Source organism: Jaculus jaculus, chromosome 2 (assembly GCF_020740685.1).
Source record: "Jaculus jaculus isolate mJacJac1 chromosome 2, mJacJac1.mat.Y.cur, whole genome shotgun sequence".
In the NCBI taxonomy this organism is placed as follows: domain Eukaryota; kingdom Metazoa; phylum Chordata; class Mammalia; order Rodentia; family Dipodidae; genus Jaculus; species Jaculus jaculus.
The window spans coordinates 100,886,808-100,908,532 of NC_059103.1; the positions used below are offsets into that span (position 1 = coordinate 100,886,808).

The 21,725-nt window shown below is 39.8% G+C and overlaps 1 protein-coding gene across 1 annotated transcript in view; it reads left to right on the forward strand.

Annotated features, from left to right (window-relative positions):
- The window catches only part of LOC101597324 (centromere-associated protein E), a 68,127-nt gene that overhangs the window by 28,853 nt on the left and 17,549 nt on the right, over window positions 1–21,725 (forward strand). The window contains exons 22-36 of the mRNA XM_045143527.1: window positions 3,321–3,626; window positions 3,729–4,001; window positions 4,528–4,658; window positions 6,357–6,465; window positions 8,247–8,405; window positions 8,576–8,857; window positions 11,571–11,825; window positions 11,964–12,122; window positions 12,850–13,038; window positions 13,557–13,715; window positions 13,886–14,140; window positions 16,280–16,540; window positions 17,314–17,472; window positions 17,829–18,113; window positions 20,805–20,900. Of these exons, the coding sequence (XP_044999462.1) occupies window positions 3,321–3,626; window positions 3,729–4,001; window positions 4,528–4,658; window positions 6,357–6,465; window positions 8,247–8,405; window positions 8,576–8,857; window positions 11,571–11,825; window positions 11,964–12,122; window positions 12,850–13,038; window positions 13,557–13,715; window positions 13,886–14,140; window positions 16,280–16,540; window positions 17,314–17,472; window positions 17,829–18,113; window positions 20,805–20,900 (3,078 nt within the window). The remainder of the gene's footprint in view (window positions 1–3,320; window positions 3,627–3,728; window positions 4,002–4,527; window positions 4,659–6,356; window positions 6,466–8,246; window positions 8,406–8,575; window positions 8,858–11,570; window positions 11,826–11,963; window positions 12,123–12,849; window positions 13,039–13,556; window positions 13,716–13,885; window positions 14,141–16,279; window positions 16,541–17,313; window positions 17,473–17,828; window positions 18,114–20,804; window positions 20,901–21,725) is intronic.

Here is a 21,725-nt window from a genome sequence, read left to right on the forward strand (position 1 = left end):
CCACCACCACTGTGTTTGGTGTTATCTGTGACCTTAGTTCTAATAGTGTTTGTTTGACGAATTTGGGAGCCCCCATGTTAGGTGCATATATGTTTAGGATTGTAATGTCCTCCTGTTGGAGTGTGCCCTTAATCAATATAAAGTGACCTTCCTTATCTTTCTTGACTAACGTCGGACTAAAGTCTACCCTGTCTGATATTAGATTAGCAACCCCTGCTTGTTTTCTAGGCCCATTTGCTTGAAACACCGTCTTCCAACCTTTCACCCTAAGATAATGTCTATCCTTTGTAGAAAGGTGAGTTTCTTGGAGACAACAAATTGTAGGATCCTGCTTTTTAACCCAGTCTGCAAATCTATGTCTTTTCGTTGGGGCATTGAGACCGTTGATATTAAGAGATATTATTGAAAGGTGTGTATTTATGTTTGCCATTTGTGTGTGTGTGTGTGTGTGTTATTTGTTCTACCTGTGCTCTCTTCTGTTAACTGGTATTTGAGTATAGCTGGTTTTTTCTAGGTTCCTTATATGTGTGCTTTTCCTTTTGTTCAGCATGGAGGATTCTATCATGTATTTTCTGTAGAGCTGGTTTTGTCTTCAAATACTCCTTTAACCTGCTTTTGTCATGGAATGTCTTTATTTCTCCATCTATTTGAATGGATAACTTTGCAGGATAAAGTAACCTTGGTTGACAGTTGTTATCTTTCAGAACTTGGAATATATCACTCCAAGCCCTTCTGGCTTTAAAAGTTTGTGTTGAATAATCTGCTGTAATCCTGATGGGCTTGCTTTTGTAGGTAACTTGATTTTTCTCTCTAACTGCTTTCAATATTTTTTCTTTGGTGTGTGTGTTTGGAAGTTTGATTACAATATGGGGAGGAGAGATTCTTTCTGGGTTTTGTCTGGCTGGGGTTCTAAAGGCTTCCTGTATCTGTATTGGTAGCTCTTTCCCAATTTGGGGGAAATTTTCCTCTATGATCCTGTTGAAGATGCCTACTATGCCTCTGGAGTGGAGTTCTTCTCCTTCTACTATGCCCTGAATTCTTATATTGGATCTTTTCATAGTGTCCCGAATATCTTGAAATTCCCACTCATACTTTTCTATAAGTTTGTCTTTCTCTTTGTTGGACTCCATTAGGTCTGCCTCCTGGTCTTCTAGCTTAGATATTCTGTCCTCTCCCTCATCCATCCTACTGGTGAGATTTTCTACAGAGTTTTTTATTTCATTAACTGTGTTCTTCATTGCTAGTAATTCTGACTGGTTTTTCTTTATTATTTCTACTTCCCTATTTATGTCTTGTATTGCCTTCTTTATTTCATTAAATTGGTATCCTGCCTCTTCTTTGATTCCTTTGATTTCCTCTTTGATTTCTTCTTTGATTGTTTTCATGTGTTCTTTGACCTCTTTGAACATATTTATAATTATTCTTTTGAACTCTTTCTCAGGCATTTCCTCTAACTCTTTCTCACTGGAGGACATTTCTGATGCATTAATACTTTTAGGTGGATTTATATCGTCTTGTTTTTTAGTGTTTCTTGTGTTATAATGTATATATTTTTGCATCTTGGATTAAGTTAATGCTTGGATTTTCTAGCTAGCTGTGTATTCTTAGCTGTATCAATTGATTTGATCTAATATATTTTCAGAGTAGGACCTTAAGGTGTTAGGTGTGGCTCTTAAGACTCTCAAGAGTATCTACAAAGATGTTCTTAGGGGTTGAGTTTCCCTGCTATGGGAGTATTCAAGCAGGCTGAGTGGAATAAAATACAGGTAGATTCTAAAATTTAAACACTGTACACATTCAATCAAAAACAGCCCCGATTATGTATGCAAGAGTAGTTATTATAATGACCAGATCCTCTATCAACAAAGAGGTTTAGATTTCTGGTCTGTTGAGGGATCCAAGTCAGCTTGTGACCAAGTGAGACCCTTCCCTGGTGCAATCCCAGTTACCTTGGGTGATTTTGGTCTCAGTCAAGTTGCTGCCTGGGTCATTGGGCTGCTGTTCTGATTTCTGGAGCTGGGCACTTGCTTTTCCTACGGGGCAAACTGAGCCGCTGCTGCTGCCTCTGCTGCTGCTGTAGCTGCCACTGCAGGAGCCACCACTGCTGCTGAAGCTGCTGCTGCCGAGTCTGCCGCTGTTGGGGCCGCTGTTACCGGTGCTGGAGCCGCTGATGTTGCTGCCGTACTCTGCTCCTGCTTGGGTCCCATTGTCAGCCCAAGTTGGCGTGGCTGGGTCCCGGGCCGCTGCTCTGTTTGCTGGAGCTGGGCTCAGGCGGTGGGGGAGGGGAGGGAGCCACGGCTGCTCTGGTTCTCTCGCTGCTCCACGTGTTCTTCTACCTCGTGGTCTGCTCCTCCGCTGCTCGCTGCTGCTCTCCCCTCACGTTTCCCGAGTTGCGGAGAGCGCGCTGTGAGGGGAAAATCCCGCACCTGGCTTTTCCTGCGGCTGGAGCCGAGTCTGGTGGCTTTCTGCTGTGCCGCGGCTGCGGCAGTTGGCCGAGCTGCCGGAGCTGCTTTTCCCGCCTGTGCAGGCTCTGGATGCTCTATAACTCTTCTACTTCTCTTCTGCTGCTTCAATTTCCTATACACCTCACTTTTTAGTAAATGTGTATTTTTCTGAGTTTTTTTGGTCTTTTTCCCCGCTAGGCTGCTTTGGCGTGGTACCTATGCTGCCATCTTAACTGGAAGTCCCCCCCATAATGTTTCTTAAAGAACAATTTTATACAAACATTTATCCATAGATTTTTTTTTTTTTTTTTGTAGTCTATGGCCATACCATCCTAAACATACCCAGTCTCCTTTGATCTTAGAAGCTAAGCAGGGTCAGTCCTGATTACTACTTGGGAGATTAATTTTTTTTAACTCTTGAGCAGCTGCATTCAGTAGATTTAATTTAAAGGAAAAAGAGAGAGAGAGAGAGAGAGAGATTAATTTTGAGGGAAACCACAAAATTCTTGCCATGTGATCGTATTATAAATCCAAAATGATTGCTAAGGAAACCAAGACAGAACTCATTTAAGTGTTTCCACTGGCTCTTTTTTCTCTGTACTCCTCCTTACTAGAGCCCAAAGAGAATAGAAAGACAGCATTGAAGATGAAGTTCAATAGCCCCAGTTAGAGGAGTAGTGGCAAGAATGTGGCCTGAGCTGAGAATGAAGCTGAGTAGGAGAGATGGCCTACTATGCCCGGTGTGCTCGGCTCCAGCAGTGCAAAACTAGTAGTAATTGTCTTTCCTTAATTTAAACAGCTTTTTTTCCTTGAAACTTCTTTCAGGATAGCTGTCATGTGTTGCAAACATTTTTAAATCTTACATCTTTTCCACAGATACATAAGAAGTCTAAAGAGCTCACTATAATAACTTCAGAAAAAGAAAAATTATTTTCTGAAGTAGTTCATAAAGACAATAAAATTCAAAGTTTACTTGAAGAAATGGGGAAAACTAAAAGTGACCTTGCAGCTTCCCAGCTGGATTGCAGGAACATTGATGAAGAATTTCAAAATTTCAAAACTCTTCATATGGAATTTGAGCAAAAATACAAAAATATCCTGGAAGAGAATGAGAAAATGAAACAAGAGGTAGGAAATCTCTCTAAAGATGCAGAAAGCATTAGTGTAAGTTTGACAAGTGAAGTTGGTAGAAAATGTTTTCTAAAAAATAATTGAGTTTTTGTTTTCTTCATTTGTTTGTGTGTGTGTGTTTACTGTATCCCATTACTTTTTGTTACTTTAAAGCTTTCTGGAAAGACTCAGGGGCTCCAGGAGGAAACAGCCAAGGGTCAGGACAGGTTAGATGAGGTGGAACAACTGAAGGAAGAGCTAGAAAACAAGGATTCTGCGCTGCGATCTGTGGAAAAGGAGAACAGCCTGCTAACTGAGATGCTACCACAAATATTCGAAGAAGTAAAAACTTTGACTCAAGAAAAAGATGACCTACAGCAACTCCAAGAGAGCCTGCAAATTGAGAGAGACCAACTTAGAAATGACATTCAGGACACAGTAAATATGGTAAGGTTTGGGCTGATTAAGCATTGAAAAGTCAGAACCTCTCTAATGCTTTTTTTCTTTCCTGAACACTTTTTTGTTGTTGTTTGTTTTTCGAGGTTGGTCTCACTGTTAGCCCAGGCTGACCTGAAATTCACTATGTAGTATCAGGGTAGTCTCGAACTTACAGTGATCCTCCTACCTCTGCCTCCCAAGTGCTGGGATAAAAGGCATGCACCACTACACCTGGCCCTAAGCACTTTTTACTATTATTGGCAAGCAAGGTGAAAGAGAGAATGGTTGCACCAGGGCCTCTAGCCACTGCAGACAAACTCCAGATCCATGTACTCTTTGTGCATCTGGCTTTATGTGGGTACTAGGGGAATAGAACCCAGGTCATTAGGCTGTGCAGGCAAGTGCTTAAACCGCTGAGCCATCTTGCCAGCCCTTCTGAACACTTTTATAGGCATCATTTTTCTGATTAAATAAAAGCTATAAAACCATTGTGCATCACATTGTAATGGAAATTGTTTTATGTTCTCTGACAAAGAACATAGACACTCAAGAACAATTGCGCACTGCACTCAAATCTTTGAAGCACCACAAAGAAACCATTAACACACTGAAAAGGAATACTTCTGAGGACTCTTCTGAGACGCTGCATACAGTGGATGCTAAAGGGTGAACTTCAGCAAGAGGAAAAGGATGAGTTTCACTCTTCCATGTTCTCTTACCGAAGCTTTCTCTGCAGCAGCACATGCTTCATATGTAGTGGTGGTCACACTTTTAGCTGTTATTTAAAGTGGGACTAGCTCACAATTTAATGAGCCCAACTTGAATATCTTTGAAGTGACATGGAGTTAAACTGCTAGCAGGCAGCATAAAAGGAAAGCCAAAAAATGTATTAAACATCGAAGATCAGATGTTTTCTGACACTTGATGTAGTTTAGATATCTTTAAATAGCCATCAAACACAAACTGTTTCTTCTCAGACCTGACAGCCACTCAACTGTGCTGTCTCTGTAACTTAACTACTCTGGTGGAGTCTTTGGCAAAATGGAATAATGCACTGTTTATCTTATTTGGTGGTTTTTCTCCAATTACCATAATGTCCTCAAAGCCTCAATATGTTTTTCCTTCCTTTACATGGCATAATAACATTTGTGTGTGGGTTTGTGTATACACTACACTTACGCCTTCATCATTTCAGGACATAAAGGGTGCTTGTACATTTGACTACCGTGAGTAGTCAAAGTTAACACTGCTGTGAATATGGGTGTGCAAATATCAAGACTTCACTTGCAGTTTGTTGGTGTGCATATCTTTCCGGGTCATATGGCAATTCTGTTTCTAAGCTTTTGAAGAAATACAGCAATATCGTTCATGGTGGCTGTCCCCTTTTGTGTAATTACCAGCTGCGGACATAGTTCCAGCTTCTGCGTCGGGTGTGTTCCTCCGTGTGAACACTGCCTGCCATGAACAGAGCCCTGGGTTTGATGTTAGAACCACACAATGAAGAACAGTTTCTTTTTCTAGATCTTTGCTATTTGATATCTTATTTGCAGGATGCCTGAGTGTTGTTGCTATTGTTTGTTGAGCTTTAATTTTTTAATAAATTCTTAATTATTAATTTTTTTATATTATTAACAAGATGTTTCGTATGGATACATCCTGTGCTGGTACCCTGTTTTCCCTTGTCCCTGCCCCATTCCGTTGGGGATGCTCCTCAGTGTGGTTGCAGATATTCCACATGGGGTTATAGTTTTTGCATTGAAAGAGTAGCAGTCAGTTATCTTTTGGGGGAGGAAATGTCTCTGGACATGATGTCTAAACCTGTGGCTCTTAAAGTCATTCTACCCCCTCTTCTGCAAAATTCCCTGAGCCGTGGTGGGTGAGTTTTAAGTCTACTTCAGTGATGAGCTCTTAGGAGCTTCTGGATCTCTGCTTTGGTAGGTGTTGAGTGTCCTGACCTCCGCGTCTGTTCCTTCACCCTGGTGCTGGTTATCGGGACCAGCATGGAAGCAGCAGTCTTACTCATCTCCCCATTCCTGTGTGGATTCTGCTATGGTTTGGCTCAAGTGCACAGGGTAGTTTATCTCCTCCAGTCTTGCTGCCTTTCTGTGTCTGCTGCACGCACCCTCCAGTGCAGGGCCAGTTATGATTTTTTTTTTTTTTTCGGTTTTTTAAGTTAGGGTCTCACTCTGGTCCAGGCTGACCTGGAATTAACTCTGTCATCTCAGGGTGGCCTTGAACTCATGGCAATCCTCGTACCTCTGCCTCCCGTGTGCTGGGATTAAAGGTGTGTGCCACCAGGCCCGGCAAATTTTTTTTTATGTAGTATTCATTATATAATTCATAGGTACTTTTCCCATTCCGCAGGTTACTTTTATACTTTGATGATGCTGTTTTGTCATGTTCTACTGAGCATCAGACCGAGACCTTCTACATATTAGACAAGTGCTCCACCAGTGACCTCCATCCCTCACTTGTCTTTTAAGATACAAAAGTTTTTTTTCTGTTTTCTCTCATCTCTCAGTACATAGTATATTTCACTTTTGCTGTACAATGTGTAATGATCTGATCAGGGAGTTGGCCTGTCTGTGCCTTCAGTGTAGTCCCTACTCCTGTCCTGTAGAATCTTAGGTTTGGTGTTTGGATTATATAAGAAAGTTCTTGGGCTGGAGAGACGGCTTAGCGGTTAAGGCACTTGCCCACAAAGCCAAAGGTTTGATTCTCCAGGACCCACGTAAATTACACAAAGTGGCACATGTGTTTGGACTTTGTCTACAGCAACTGAAAGCCCTGATGTGCATATTTTCTCTCTCTGTCTCTCCCTTCATCTGGTTCTTTGAAAAAGAAAGCAGTTCTTGCATGCTGTTGTTAAGCTCATTGATATACATACATTTAAACTGAAGGATGCCTCCCAGGTGTGTTGAGAGTCTGGGGGCACCCACAGCACTGAAAAGAGTTCAGAACCTGCGTCCATACTTATGCAGCCTCCTAAATGTTAATTGGCCTGCTGGAGAAATTCAGCTATAATTATGATGTACACCCCAGGACTTCAAAATATTCAGACTCTACGATAGCGTTGCTTCCAGAATCTGTTTCACCCTCTGGCCTCAAGCTCAGTTATTAAATTCTAGGGTAAATCTCACTTGATATGTCCCTCCCCCCCAACACACACACACATGCTTTGCTTCCATACTTTATACTCTGAGCCAGACCGCTCCTGACGTCTAAGCACTGCCCATACCCTGTCCAGCCCTCTTATTCTCCACAGATGCCTGTCTGGACTCTCCCTCACCCCGTAACTGTAGCAGGCCAAACTGAAACCCCCAACCTGTAGATGTTCTTTGGTCTTAGACTGCCAGTGTAGTTCAGTTTTGTTTTGACTTGTTTTGTTTGAATATGTTATTTATTTGAGAGAAAGAGGTGGGGCATGGGGGCACTCCAGAGCTTCTAGCCACTGCAAAGGAACTCCAGCTGTGTGTACCACACTGTAGTCAAGTTCTTATTAATAGATCCTTCTCAAGATAACACTGTCCTTTATGTCTGTAACAAGATGGGATTTTTCTCTGCCACTGCCCACTCAAGACATTACTAAAGTGAGTTGGTTTGTCTTTCCTTAAAAGATCAGAGCCGGGCTGGAGAGATGGCTTAGCGGTTAAGGCTTGCCTGTGAAGCCTAAGGACCCTGGTTCGAGGCTCGGTTCCCCAGGTCCCACGTTAGCCAGATGCACAAGGGGGCGCACACGTCTGGAGTTCGTTTGCAGAGGCTGGAAGCCCTGGCGCACCCATTCTCTCTCTCTCCCTCTATCTGACTTTCTCTCTGTGTCTGTCGCTCTCAAATAAATAAATTAAAAAAAAAAAAAAAGATCAGAGCCACAGAATGACTGGAAGTATAAAATCAGCTCCAGAGAGTCTAGTTGTGGCTAGTTGTACTACACCCATTGCATGATTATGCACAGGTATTTGTAGAAGGATATTCACATGATAAGATGAATAGGAGTCAGTTCAGTGAGTATGTTCAGATCATGGAGTGCTACACCTTGGATAACAAGCGAAGTGGAACCATAATGCGGCATTCTTAAGTATTCTGTTAGGGAAAATGTTAAGTGGGTAGCAGTATATCTAGAATACATGTTCACATGCAAATGTAACTTGGAGGGTAAGGACTAAAAGGCCTCGGGAGGATAAGGAGACCACATGCATTCTTGAGCTATTGGAATAGTATTCCTCTCAGTGTAGTCTTTCTTTCTCTAATGTAAAGGACCTGGAAAAAGAAGATGGACTAAGAATTGCTTATGTGCACCTGAAAGAGCAGCAAGACACTATCGACAAGCTCAGGAGGGCTGTTACCGACAAGACAGATGAACTAGCAGCTGTGCAGAGGGACTTAGGACATGCAAATGCTGCTGCAAAAGCACAGGTATGCATTTTAAACTTACCTAAGTAACTAGGAGACTGAACCAGCTAGCTCTTCTGTGTAGTGAAACAGAATGTGAATTAACCTAAAACTGAAGGCACGTAAAAATTTCTATAGTAAACCTATTTGGCTTTTTGTATTTGTGCCCGAAATTATTTTATGATTATCTTTAGATCCAGGAACTTAAAGAAAAAGAAGATCGACTTAGAAAAGCAAATGATGATCTTGTGGGACTCATGGATCAAAAGGAAGAATTGAAGAAGCGACTCGAAACCCAGAATTCAGTTCTGGAATCCGCAGAAATGGAGAAGTTAAGGCTGACTAAGGAACTTCATGAAAACCTTGAAGAAATAAGATTTCTTACTGATGAAAATGATAGCCTAAAACTTGAGGAGGAAACCCTCAGAGCAGAGCGAGACCAACTGAGGGAAAGCCTTACAAGAGCAGAAGCCAATGTAAGTTATGTACAACCAGAGAGATGTTGTTTTCTGGCAATAATGCATCCTTCTTTGCAACAAGTGATATTGTTGGCAAAGAGCCAATAATACATTCTGTCAGTATCTTTGAACTTTTAAAATTCTGTAACCAGTGTTTCTTATGAATTTTTTCCCTACATATATATTGACTCAGATGTCAATACACACTCAATCAAATAAAGAAGATGTCAAATAATCATAAATGCTGTGTAGAAACGGACAGATTCTAATAAAACCTCTGTGTGCTAAGCATTGAGTCTATGCTATAAGGAAAAGTGTCCTTTTCCCCAGTGCACACATATTTTTTGAATCCCTCAATTTCTATGCAAAAATAGGTATGCAAAATGACATGGTCCCACTAAGTTCAGGAGAAAAGGGGATTCAGTTTGTCCCAATAAAACATGGGAAGTAGGGCTGGAGAGATGGCTTAGTGGCTCAAGGCTGCACATGTGCACATGTCGGGAATTCCTTTGCAGTGGCTCGAAGCCTTGGTGCACTCATTCTCTTCTCCCTCCTTCCCCCCCTTTTCTCCCTCTCTCCCCCCCCCCATCTGCCTCTCTCTCTCTCTCTGTCACTCTCAAATAAATAAATAATAATGAACAAAAAAAAATTTTAAGGGAGGAGTTTGGGAACTAGTCTCAAACACTAACAGAATTAAGACATTGATGATAGAATATAAGGGTTGCTTTTCTTTGTATCTAAGCGGGAGTGAAGTAAGTTATAGCAGAAAGGCACTCAGAGAAAAGCATCAGTGGGAATTAAAGAAAATTAGTAAACAAATGTTTATGATCTAAGGTAGACCCTGAAGGTCACTTTATTGCTGTTAAATTCCCTGATATTTTCTTTTTAATCTTTTCTTTTTAATCTCTACATAGTAGCCTGGGTACTTCATTAATATCAGAAGATTATAGTGCCTTGATGGTAACCTTTATACTTTTAATAATTATAAGATCCTAGTGCCAAGATACTAACCATTGTACTTTATTAATATTACAAGATCCCAGTGCTACTTCCTAATGTGAAAGAAGTCAGTGAATGTCCAGAAACAGTGAATAAAATAGAGCCACTGGAAGAACAATCCAAACCCACTGATTCAACATCAGTAGAAAACTTAGCTATGGAAAAGCTTAGGCTAACGGAGAAACTTCAAGGAGGAAAGAAAGAGATGAAATATCTAACTAAACAAAGCGATGACTGGCAAATCTTAGAGGCATTTCAACGTGTACATACCCACTTCAAAGAAGACCATAAAGAAATTTTTGCTAAAGTGAAGGTTTGGGATTTTTGTTTTGTTTTTGGTTGGTTGGTTGGTCAGTGGGTCTGTTGGTTGGCTGGTTGGTTTTTGTTTGATGTGGTTTTTTTTTTTTTTTTTTTTGAGACATGGTTTCATGTATCCAACGCTGGTCTTGAGCCCCTTGATCCTCCCATCTCCACCTCCCTAGTGCTGAGATTTCAGGCATGCACATTGTTCTCAGCTGAAGTGAGCTCCTTGTTCTTCCAGAATTAAGTCTTTATAAAAAGTCTGTTCTGTTTTACTAAAAATCACACTGCCAGCCAATATTCTTCAAATGTTTCTTAATCATTAAGTGACGGGAACTGGAAAATTACTACAAACTGCTCATGAGTGTTAAGAAACTCTTGAACTTGAAAAAGAATTGGTTCAGAAGCAACTGTTTCTTAAATACTCAAAACTGATTTAGAAGAAGCAGTGGTGAACTAAAGTAAAGGATAAAGCCAACAATAAATTATTTGCTCTGGTATGTTGGCAGAGAACTATACTCCTAGCTCCTGGAAGGCTGACAGGGAATTGCAAGTTCCAGGCCATCCTGAGACATATAAGTGACATATTTCCCATTCTGATCCCAAGGACACTTTTCTTCACTGATTGGTTGCTATCTTACTGTCACACTTGAAATAAAGACCAGAATCTTACTTGTAGCCTAGGAACCTTGCTGCTACTGGGCCTCGCGACAGCCCTGCAGTGCTCTCCTACAAACCTCTTCTTGGGATTTTGGGGTGTTCTGGTATCATCTCACTGCCCACACTATTCACACACACTCTCTCCATTGTGGAACTTGTGCTTCCTTCCTACAGCTTTCAGCTTTTAGTTTTCTATGACCCAGGGAACCTCCCCCAACCCTCCCCACCACCACCAGGAAACCCTGTCTATTCACCCATAAGTGGGTTTGATATTAATGCCCTGCTTTAGGAGCGCAGCACCTCTGTGTACTGATGTTTAGGGTAATATCTGTCTTTTTCCTTAACGTTCATGATAGAAATAATATGAAATCTTGTATTTTTTAATTTCCAGTCTCTTAATAAGATACCTGACAATACAGTTAGTCCTTTGAAAAGACATGAACTACTTGAATAATGGAAGAATAGGGGGAAAGAAAGATCATTCTGGCTGGGCATGGTGGCACACACCTTTAATCACAGCACTTGGAGGCAGAGGTTGGAATACTCCTCTGAGTTCAAGGCTACCCTGAGACTACATAGTGAACTCCAGGTCAGCCTGGACTAGAGCCAGATCCTACCTTGAAAAACCAAAGAAAAAGAAAAAGAAAAAAGAAAGAAAGATTGTATAATGAGCCACTGGATACTGCTTTAGTTGTTCAAAAAATTTCTGGATTTCTTTCTCCCTAAATTAAAATATTTCTGAGTAACAACTGTATTCTATGATTCTCTTAAGATCCAAGAAGCTCAAGGCGGAGAATGTTCCTTTACTGTGGGGGAAAAGGATGGTGATACTACGAAGATAAGTAAGAAAGGACCACTGAAGAGGCGGTTCAAAGCCAGTTATTCAGCACCACCAAGAATAGACATAGAAAAGTTGCCTGGGAGCCTTGAAGGCCATGGGAAAGTGGGTGCCCTACACCAACTACAGCGGAGTCTTCCCTCACAGCAGGACCGCTTCACAGGCCACATAAGAGAAGTCACAGCCAAAGTAGGTTTCATCTTTGCACAGAGAATTTCGTAAAATATTTTGTAAGCAAATGTTGTAAAGCTGCTTGGCAAAAGAAGTTGGTTATATTGTAATGGTTATGTTTCTATAAATTTCTTGGAATTGTCTCTAATACTCCAGCTTCTGGAAGCCGAGGAAGAACTTAAAATTGCTCGTTGTTGTCTGAAAGAGCAACACGAAAAGATTAATAGATTGACAGTGAACCTATCAGAGAAGGAGTATGAAATATCTACCTTTCAGATGCAGCTGGAATCAGCCAAGCATGAATTACAGAGAAAGGTAAATTGAGGGTGAGGAACAGAGGGAGGAGCCTTGAGAAGGCGACAGCTGTCTGTAATACTACTGTTTATAAACAAAGTATTTTGGAACTTATCTTTTATTTTTCCTTAAAATAAACGTATGTATACACATGCATGAATATTTTGGGGCAGTAACTTCTTTTATTGTTATTTTGAAGATCCAGGAGCTTTAAGAGAAACAGGAAGAACTTAATGGAATGGAAGCTCAGAAATCTCATGAAAATATGTATGAAGTTAAACAAGTTAAGGAGCTGCTTGTAACAAGAGATCTTAATTATTACCCAGAAATCATAGTGCAAGGAATATTTTAAGAAAGAGATTAAGTAGCAAATATTCTAAGGGATATGGGAAACTCAGATGCAGGGTTACAGGAAAACACAGGTCTTGTTTTGTTTTATTCAGTTAGAAAATGACATCTCCACTTGGGAGACAGAGGTAGGAGGATCACGGTGAGTTCAAGGCCACCTTGAGACTACATAGTGAATTCCAGGTCAGCCTGAGCTAGAGTGAGACTCTACCTTGAAAAACCAAAAAAAAAAAAAAAAGGAAAGAAAATGACATCTCATTATTGTCTTCATGTCCCTGATCAAAGACAGCTGCATACATTAGACTAAAATGTAAGGTTTTTTGTGTTAATTTAAAATGCATCATCCTTTTTCTTAATAACAAAATGTTCTGCTTGTGTCCTTCTCTTGCTCTCTGAGCAGCAAGAGCTTGAGGAGAAAGAGAAAAACTTTCTTAAGACAGATTCTATTGATGGCACCGCAGAAAATGCATGTCTAACAGAACACTTGAAAGAGCAACTTGAGGCCAAGAGGTCAGCTCTGGAAAATGTGGAAATGCAGAATGTGAACTTGACTCAAAGACTAAATGAGAAAATTGAAGCAATGAGATGTGTAATAAAAGAAAGGGATGTCCTGGAGAGTGTAAAGAAGACTCAAAACTGAGAGAGACCAGCTCAAGGGAAACCTTCAGCTAACTATTGCTAAAATGAGTTGATCTGTCTTCCTTAAAAGATCAGTGCGACAGGATGACTGGAAGTATAAAATCAGCTCCAGAGTCTAGTTGTGGCTAGTTGTACCACACCCATTGCATGATTATGCACAGATATTTGTAGAAGGATATTCATATGATAAAATGAATAGGAGTCAGTTCAGTAAGTATGTTCAGATCATGGAGTACTGCACCTTGGATAACAAGTGAATTGGAACCATAATGCAGCATTCTTAAGTATTCTGTTAGGGAAAATGTTAAGTGGGTAGCAGTATATCTAGAATACATGTTCACATGCAAAAGTAACTTGGAGGGTTAAAAGTAACTTGAAGGCCTCAGGGAGGATAAGGAGACCACATGCATTCCTGTGCTACTGGAATAGTATTCCTCTCAGTGTAGTCTTTCTTTCTCTAATATAAAGGACCTGGAAAAAGAAGATGAACTAAGAATTGCTCACATGCACCTGAAAGAGCAGCAAGACACTATCGACAAGCTCAGGAGGGCTGTTACCGACAAGACAGATGAACTAGCAGCTGTGCAGAGGGACTTAGGACATGCAAATGCTGCTGCAAAAGCACAGGTATGCATTTTAAACTTACCTAAGTAACTAGGAGACTGAACCAGCTAGCTCTTCTGTGTAGTGAAACAGAATGTGAATTAACCTAAAACTGAAGGCATGTAAAAATTTCCATAGTAATCCTATTTGGCTTTTTGTGTGCATGCCCAAATTTATTGTATGATTATCTTAAGGTCCAGGACCTTAAAGAAAAAGAAGATCAACTTATTAAAGCAAAAGATGGTCTGGTGGAATTCATGTGTCAAATGGAAGAATTGAAGAAGCGACTCGAAACCCAGAATTCAGTTCTGGAATGTGCAGAAACAGAGAAGTTCAGGGTGACTAAGAAACTTCATGAAAACCTTGAAGTAATAGGATTCATTACTGAGGAAAATGCTAACCTAAAACGGGAGGAGAAAACCCTCAGAGCAGAGCAAGACCAACTGAGGGTAAGCCTTACAAAAGCAGAAGCCAATGTAAGTTATGCACATCCCATTGGCAACAAGGGAAATGTTGTTTTCTGGCAATAATGAATCCTTCTTTGCAACAAGTGATACTGTTGGCAAGTGAGAAATAATACAATCTGTCAGTATGCTTGCACTTTTTTAAATTCTATAACCAATATTTTTTTATGAAATTTGTTCTACACCTATATATTGACTCAGTTGTCAAAATAAAGAAATGTGTATTTATGTGCATATATATGTATATATGTGTATGTGTATAAACATGCACCCAAATATATATATATATTTATACACCATAAATATATATATATATATATATATATATATATATATATATATATATATATACCATAAAGTTGTTTATTGGGGTGGCTTGTAATTAGCATGGGAAACAATCTTAGTGTACCTTACAAAGAAACTTAGTAATGTGGAAAAATCTTATATAAGCCTGAAAAAAAGAAACCAACTTGAAAATCTTATTGGAAGCTCAAAAACTGAACCACTAACAGTGAAGCATGCTGTTAAATTTTACATATGTGTGTGTGTGTGTGTGTGTATGTCTTTGTTTCCTTTTATGTTTTTGTTATGCTGCATTAATTATGTATAATAGTGAGTTTCACAATGACATGTTCTTTATTTTTTGCTTGTATGCACGTTTGTATAGTGTATGTGTGTACGTGGTTTGTGTGCTGTAGGCATGATTATGTGCCCTTGCAGCACCCCATTTGCTCACCTGGTTGTGATGGCCACAGTGGAACATTGGATGTCCTGCTCCATCAGTTTTCCCCCTGGTCTTCTTTGGGCAGGAGTCTTTACTGATTCCGGAGCTTGCAGGGCTCTGAAGATTCTCAAGTCTCTGCTCCCCTGTAAGACTGAGTTGACAGTGGCCACACCCAGCTGTTTTTCATGTGACCTGGAGATTTGAAGTCTTAACAGTCTCAGGCTCTCACACTGGCACAGGAAGCATACTTTACTCCTGAGTCTTCTCTCCAGTGCTTGTGATGTTTTCAAACATGTGTTTTAATTCACCCCTAATTTTTTTCCTTTTGTCCCCCTCCTTCTTTCCTCTTCCCAACTTTTTTGCCCCCTTTTCTACTTTTTGTTTTTCTTTCTGGTAAGGTTGTTTCCAGGAGCAGGTGTGAGAATTTGTTTACAAGACCATTGTGTACCTTACCAGTGCTGGGATTAAAGGCCTGCACCACCATGCAGGGAAGAGTTTTCTAACAATAGAGAAGTATAAGCAGGCTGGCAGTGTTGCTCTTGCCTAGCCTTCACTGGCTTCAGGTTCAAGCTCTAGTTTCGCAGTAATGAGCAAGTTAAAACGTAATTAATTTAATTGTGTAATAATCAGATGAGTCGCTGTTCTCTTAAGGGTCTCTTAACGCAAGAGGAACTAAGAATTGCTTGTGTGGCTCAGAAAGAGCACCAAGAAACTATCAACATGCTCGGGGGGGATTGTTTCTAAGAATCCACATGAAAGTGGATTTAGAATATTCAGAGACTAACTTTCAAAAGAGAAAAAAAAGTATTTTGGGAAAGGAAAGGGCACTCCCTTGATCTGGCATCTGGTTTGTTCATGTCTAAAACCTTTGGGGATATAAACAGTTCAGCCATGCTGAGAAACAACTTGGCACTTTCCTGCTGGTGAATATACCCCTACAGTAAGGCCTAGCATTTCCACTCATTGGGTATGTACCTAAAAAACCTACAAGAATGTTCATAGCAACTTTATTCAAAATAATGGGAAAATGAAACCAATCAAAGTATTTATCAATGAGTAAATAGATAATATATTATCATCCATACATTCAAAAGTAAACAACAGACCCAAATTGATAAAAATGGAATAGGGTTACTTCTAGGAAGGGGAAGATAGAAGTGCTAGAGATGTCCTTTAGTTTGATCTGGGTTATACTGTTATACATGCATGCATACATCAAGGGCAATTGAGCTACACACTGAAGATGAGTAGACTTTCTATTATACCTCTAAAGAAAAGGGTGTGAATTTATGTAGCATGGGAATAACATGGAAAACCTAACATCTGAAGATGTTTAGAAAGTATTCTTTAGCCTTTCTTTTAAACATCTGTGTTTTAACAGAGTTACATGGTATTTTCAGATTCAAGAACTGAAGGAAAATGAACTTGAACTTCTTAAATTAGAAGGAGAACTCAGTGAAGCACAGAAACAACTCAAGGAACAAGGCATGACTCTGAGTAAGATAGAGATGGAGAATTTAACTTTGGCTCAGAAACTTCATGAAAACTTTGAAGAAATAAAGACTCTTGTAACAGAAAGAGATAACCTAAGGAATGCAGAGGAGATACTCAAACTGGAAAGAGACCAACTTAAGGAGAAATTAGAGAAAATCACAGCTAAAGTGAGCGGCGTGCTTCCTACCCAGTGCACACTATTCTTTTTTGTGGGGGGTGGGAAGTTCAAGGTAGGGTCTCACTCTAGCCCAGGCTGACCTGGAACTCACTATGGAGTCTTAGGGTATCCTCGAACTCAAGACAGTTCTCCTATCTCTGCCTCCCGAGTGCTGGGATAAAAGGCGTGTACCACCATGTCCCGCAGTACACACTATTCTTAATGCAAAATTATTCTTCCTAGAAAACAAGATATATTAGAGGTAGAAAGGTAAATGTTATAACCTTTTAAGAGGCAGCTCAGCAATGCCTTTTCTTTTTAATTATAAGTACATGTATTTGGTGACATGGAAGTACCACTTCTAAGAATTTATCCTACCAATATGTTCTTTAGTCATCGCACAAAAATATAACATTCTTCAGTAAGTTGTGATTTGTGGTGATGAAAATCTAGAAGTAACCTAGGTATCTACCCACAGGGCACTAGGTTGGTGAAGTTTCTCCTATAAAGGAATTCTGAGCCTAGGAATAGGGTGCTTTTTTTCAAAAGATGGGTGTAGGAAAGGAAAAGAGCGGGTGACAGAGTTCATCAGGGAGCAGGGCTGGAAGGAAAGACTAGGGGTGGGAGTTTGTACCTCATATCCTGCAGCCCTTTTCTAATCTGTGACCTGAGATAGGACTTGTTTCTAGCTGAGCATACACTTTTCTTAAATTATGCTGAAAGCCATTAATCATTACAAACAATAATGTTCCTTTATATTATCACGTTTTTCTTCTAATAAAGGATCTAGACACAAAACAAGAACTAACAATTGCTCACATGCATTTGAAAGAACAAGAAGAAAATATTAATAAACTAAGAGAGGAACTTGGTGAAAAGACAACTCAAATTTCAGACATCCAGAAGGATTTAGATAAATCAAAAGATGAATTACCAAAGAAGGTATATATCTTGTTGTTTTTAAGATAGTAACTATGTCCATAATCATTTGTAGAATGAGAAAGGATATTGCTATGTCTAAGTAAAGACAAGTTGAGCACTCCTAATCTGATAACTGAAGTGGAAGGTTTCTGAGTACCTGTGAAACTCAAAACCTTGGTCTTGAAAGCATTTCAGATCAAGGGTGTTGAACCTGTGATGTTAGCACAGACACTCTAAAATCTGAAGTACTTGTGCTATCAAGCATTTCAGATAAGGAAGCTCAGTTTTTTATATATGCATAGATAAGAAATAAATACTATTTTCCTCCCTTGAAGAAATTATATTTGCATTCTAATTTATTTTATAATTAACTCAAGATCCAAGAACTTCTGATGAAAGAGCTTCAGCTTTTTAAAGAAGATTTCAGTAAAACTTATGCCAAAGTGAATGAAATAGAACAATTGAAGAAAAAATATGAGGCCCAACATACATCTGTGCATAGTATGGCTACAAACAATTTTCACTTTATTAAAAGCATTTATGAAAACCTTGAAGAAATAAAAAATGTAGCTAAGGAATGCAGTGAGCTGAGGAAGATAAAAGAGTCTCTCAAAATGGAAAGAGACCAATTCCAAGAATCCATAAGAAAAACAAAAACTAGAGTGAGTTCAGAATCTTTCCCTATTTATAAGAATTTAGTTTGTTTTTTAAAAATAGGTTATTTAAGTTTTATTTTCTTCTGCTTTTGATCTTATTTTTCTGGAAACTTCTGAGAACAGTAAAGGTGGGTAAGAAAACAACATAATTTTTAGATGAAAAGGAAGTATAGAAGCATTTTATTTAAATGTTGGTATCTTTAATAATTTAAAACATATATTATATATATATACACACACACACACACACACACACACAATTTTTGTTTTTGAGGTAGGTTCTCATTCTAGCTCAGGCTGACCTAGAATTCACTATGTAGTCTCAGGGTGGCCTCGGATTCTTGGCAGTCCTCCTAACTCTGCCTCCCAAGTGTTGGGACTAAAGAAATGCACCATCTCCAGTAAGTTAAAAAGGAGACATAAAGGGTAGAGAAAGGAAGGGGGGGAGGATACTTAATAGGTTGATATTGTATATATGTAATTACAATGATTGTAATGGGGAGGTAATATGATGGAGAATGGAATTTCAAATGGGAAAGTGTGGGGGTGGGGAGGGAGGGAATTACCATGGGATATATTTTATAATCATGGAAAATGTTAATAAAAATTAAAAAAAAAAGAAATGTGCCATCATGCCCAGCAAATCTGTGTATATTTTGATCATATTTACTCCCACATTGCTGTCTTAGTCCCTTCCCACTGAACCATTTTCTTCCCAACTAGTCCCTTTCCTACTTTCAGTGTCTTTTTGTGGTTATTGTTGTTTGCCACCCACTGAACGTCATGAAAGTGATTGTATGAGCATGGGTTGGGGTTATTCATGTGTGTGGGCAACTGATTACTACACCACTAAAGAAAGTAATTGTCAGCCAGTTGTGGTGGTGCATGCCTTTAATCCCAGCACTCAGGAGGCAGAGGTAGGAGGATTGCCATACAACAAGTTCAAGGCCATACTGAGACTACATAGTGAATTCCAGGTCAGCTAGAGTGAAACCCTCACTCCAAAAAATAAAAATCATATAAAAGAAGTGATTGTTGGGCTGGAGAGATGGCTTAGTGGTTAAGGCAGTTTCCTGCAAAGACGAAGGATCCAGGTTCATTTACTTAGTACCCACATAAGCCAAATGCCCAATGTAGCACATGAGTCTGGAGTTCATTTGCAGTAGCTAGAGGCCCTGGCATGCCCATTCTCTCTGTGTCTGTCTCTTTTCTCTCTCTCTCTCTGCTTGCAAATAAATAAATAATTTTTTTAAAAGAAAGTGATTGTCCCTCCCTAACAAAGAGTCTCATTTTTAAAGAGGCTGAATATTTGTTAGAAAACGCTATTTAATTCTTCATTTTTAAGAAAAGATTTGGGCTAAAGAGATGGCTGAGCAGTTAAGGCATTTGCCAGCAAAGCCTAAGGAGTTCCAGTTAGACTCTCCAGTACCCATGTAAGCCAGATGCGCAAGGTGGTGCATGTATCTGGAGTTTGCAGTGGCTAGAGGCCCTGATGTACCCATTTTCTCTTTCACTCTCCTCTCTCTCTCTCAAATCAATAAATTAAATATATTTTAAAAAGATTGATTGGGGAAAGGAAATGACTCCTCCCTGGGTAAAATTTTTTCATGTAAACATGAGAACCTGTGTTTGGGTCCCCAGAACCCTTGTAAAGGCCAGGTGTGGTGGCATGTATCTACAATCCCAGCACTGGGGCATCAGAGACAGGAGGATTCCTCAAGCTGGCTGGCTGGCCAGCTGGTCTCACTGAATTGGTGAGGTGAAGTTTCATTGAGACCATGTCTCAAAGAATCAAATGAAGAGTGATTGAAGAAGAGACACAATGTCATCTTTTAGCTTCCACATATGTACACGCATACACACGCACTCACACATGTACACACCCATACGAATACTCACACAGGTGCAGTCAGGGAAACAACAAAGATTTCATTTTCTGAAGCAAATAACATTCTACATGGAAAAATACTGGAAGGATTAAATTTGAAAAAGTCTATCCATTTCTCTACCTCTATGATAGAATTCTAGATATGGCTTTTTATTGGTAAAGTTAGAAGGAAAAAAGTAAGATAAGAGTTTTGTTTTGTTTTTTAAAAGGAGGGAGGTTCTTGACTTTTTATATTTGAAACATTTATTTTTTTATTTTTATTTTTTAATTTGACAGGGAGAAAGAGACAGAAGGTCATGCCAGGGCCTCCAGCCACTGCAAATAAACACCAGATGCCTGTGCCCCCTTGTGCAACTGGCTAATGTGGGTCCTGGGGAATTGAACCTGGGTCCTTTGGCTTTGTAGGCAACTGCCTTAGCTGCTAAGCCATCCCTCCAGCCCTGAAACATTTCTTTTTAAGCCCAGTCAGATCCTCTTAGAAACAACAAAGTTCAGACAAAAACTTGAATGAAATGAATCTAAATGTTGTCTTTTCATATTTGAAGATTAATGTGGGAAATATCATATCAGTATCAACAAAAACACTAGGTGCTTAGTAAATTGTCTTTATATGGGTCCTAAGTAAATTCATAGACAGGTTTATCCATTGGACCAGCCTAATTAGCAAACATTCTTCTAGGCACTAAGGTGACCAAGTCACACATATTGGAGAAGCTGTGGAAAAGGGGAGGGATTCTTATTTTATTTCCTACTTTATGAAATGTAAAATACAAATATATCATTGTGGCATTTTTTTTTCTTTGTATCAGAACCACAAAGGGGAGGAAAAACACAAAAGAAAATTGCTATATGATGCAGAACAACACCCTACAGAAAGCCTGAAAGAAAAATGCCTGAAGATAAAAGTAAGTGTCCTCTATAAATACTCATGTGCATGTTACTCCTATTCCAAAGGCATCCCAAAGCCTCCGTTGAGTAAAGGGAGCCTCTGTGAAGTGAACAGGTAATTACCAGGGTTGTTCTAAGTCTTGTTATCAGGTACAGTATACATGAGTATACTTATACATAGGTGCACAGAAAGCTTCCACTTTGGGTATCAGATTAGGAGTGCTCAACCCATTTACATGTCAAATGTGTTCTTTTGCATTCCCCCTACATCCTGTTCCTTATCATGTTACTACCCTGTCTTGGTCATTTTAACCTAAGATTCTGGAAAGGCAAGTTTGTGATTGTTTTTAGGCCTCACTGATGCTTAGCAATCCTTGAAACCACTAGAGGGTTTAGCCAGTCAGACATGGAGTTGAGGGAAGAGCTGTCTAGATGGAAGACACAATGGTACTGGGCTCCTGGGGCACAGGCCTGCCCAGTGTCCAAGGGGCATCAAGACTAAGAAGGGTTAATGAGGAGGAGAGTCAGTGCTAATGGAAAGGAGCAGACCAAGAGGCCACAAAAGGTCTCTGAGTTCACGCTGGAGAGTTTGGACCATCTGAGAGATAACCTAGTGTGACTTTGTTTGTTTGTTTGTTTTTGTGTTTTTCAAGGTAGGGTCTAACTGTAGCTTAGAGTGACCTGGAATTCACTATTTACTCTCAGGGTGGCCTCAAACTCTCAGCAGTCCTCCCCCCTTGCCTCCTGAGTGCTAGGATTAAAGGTGGCCTCAAACACTCATGAATCTTCCTACCTGTGCCTCCTGAGTACTGGGATTAAAGGCGTGCACCACACCTGGCTTC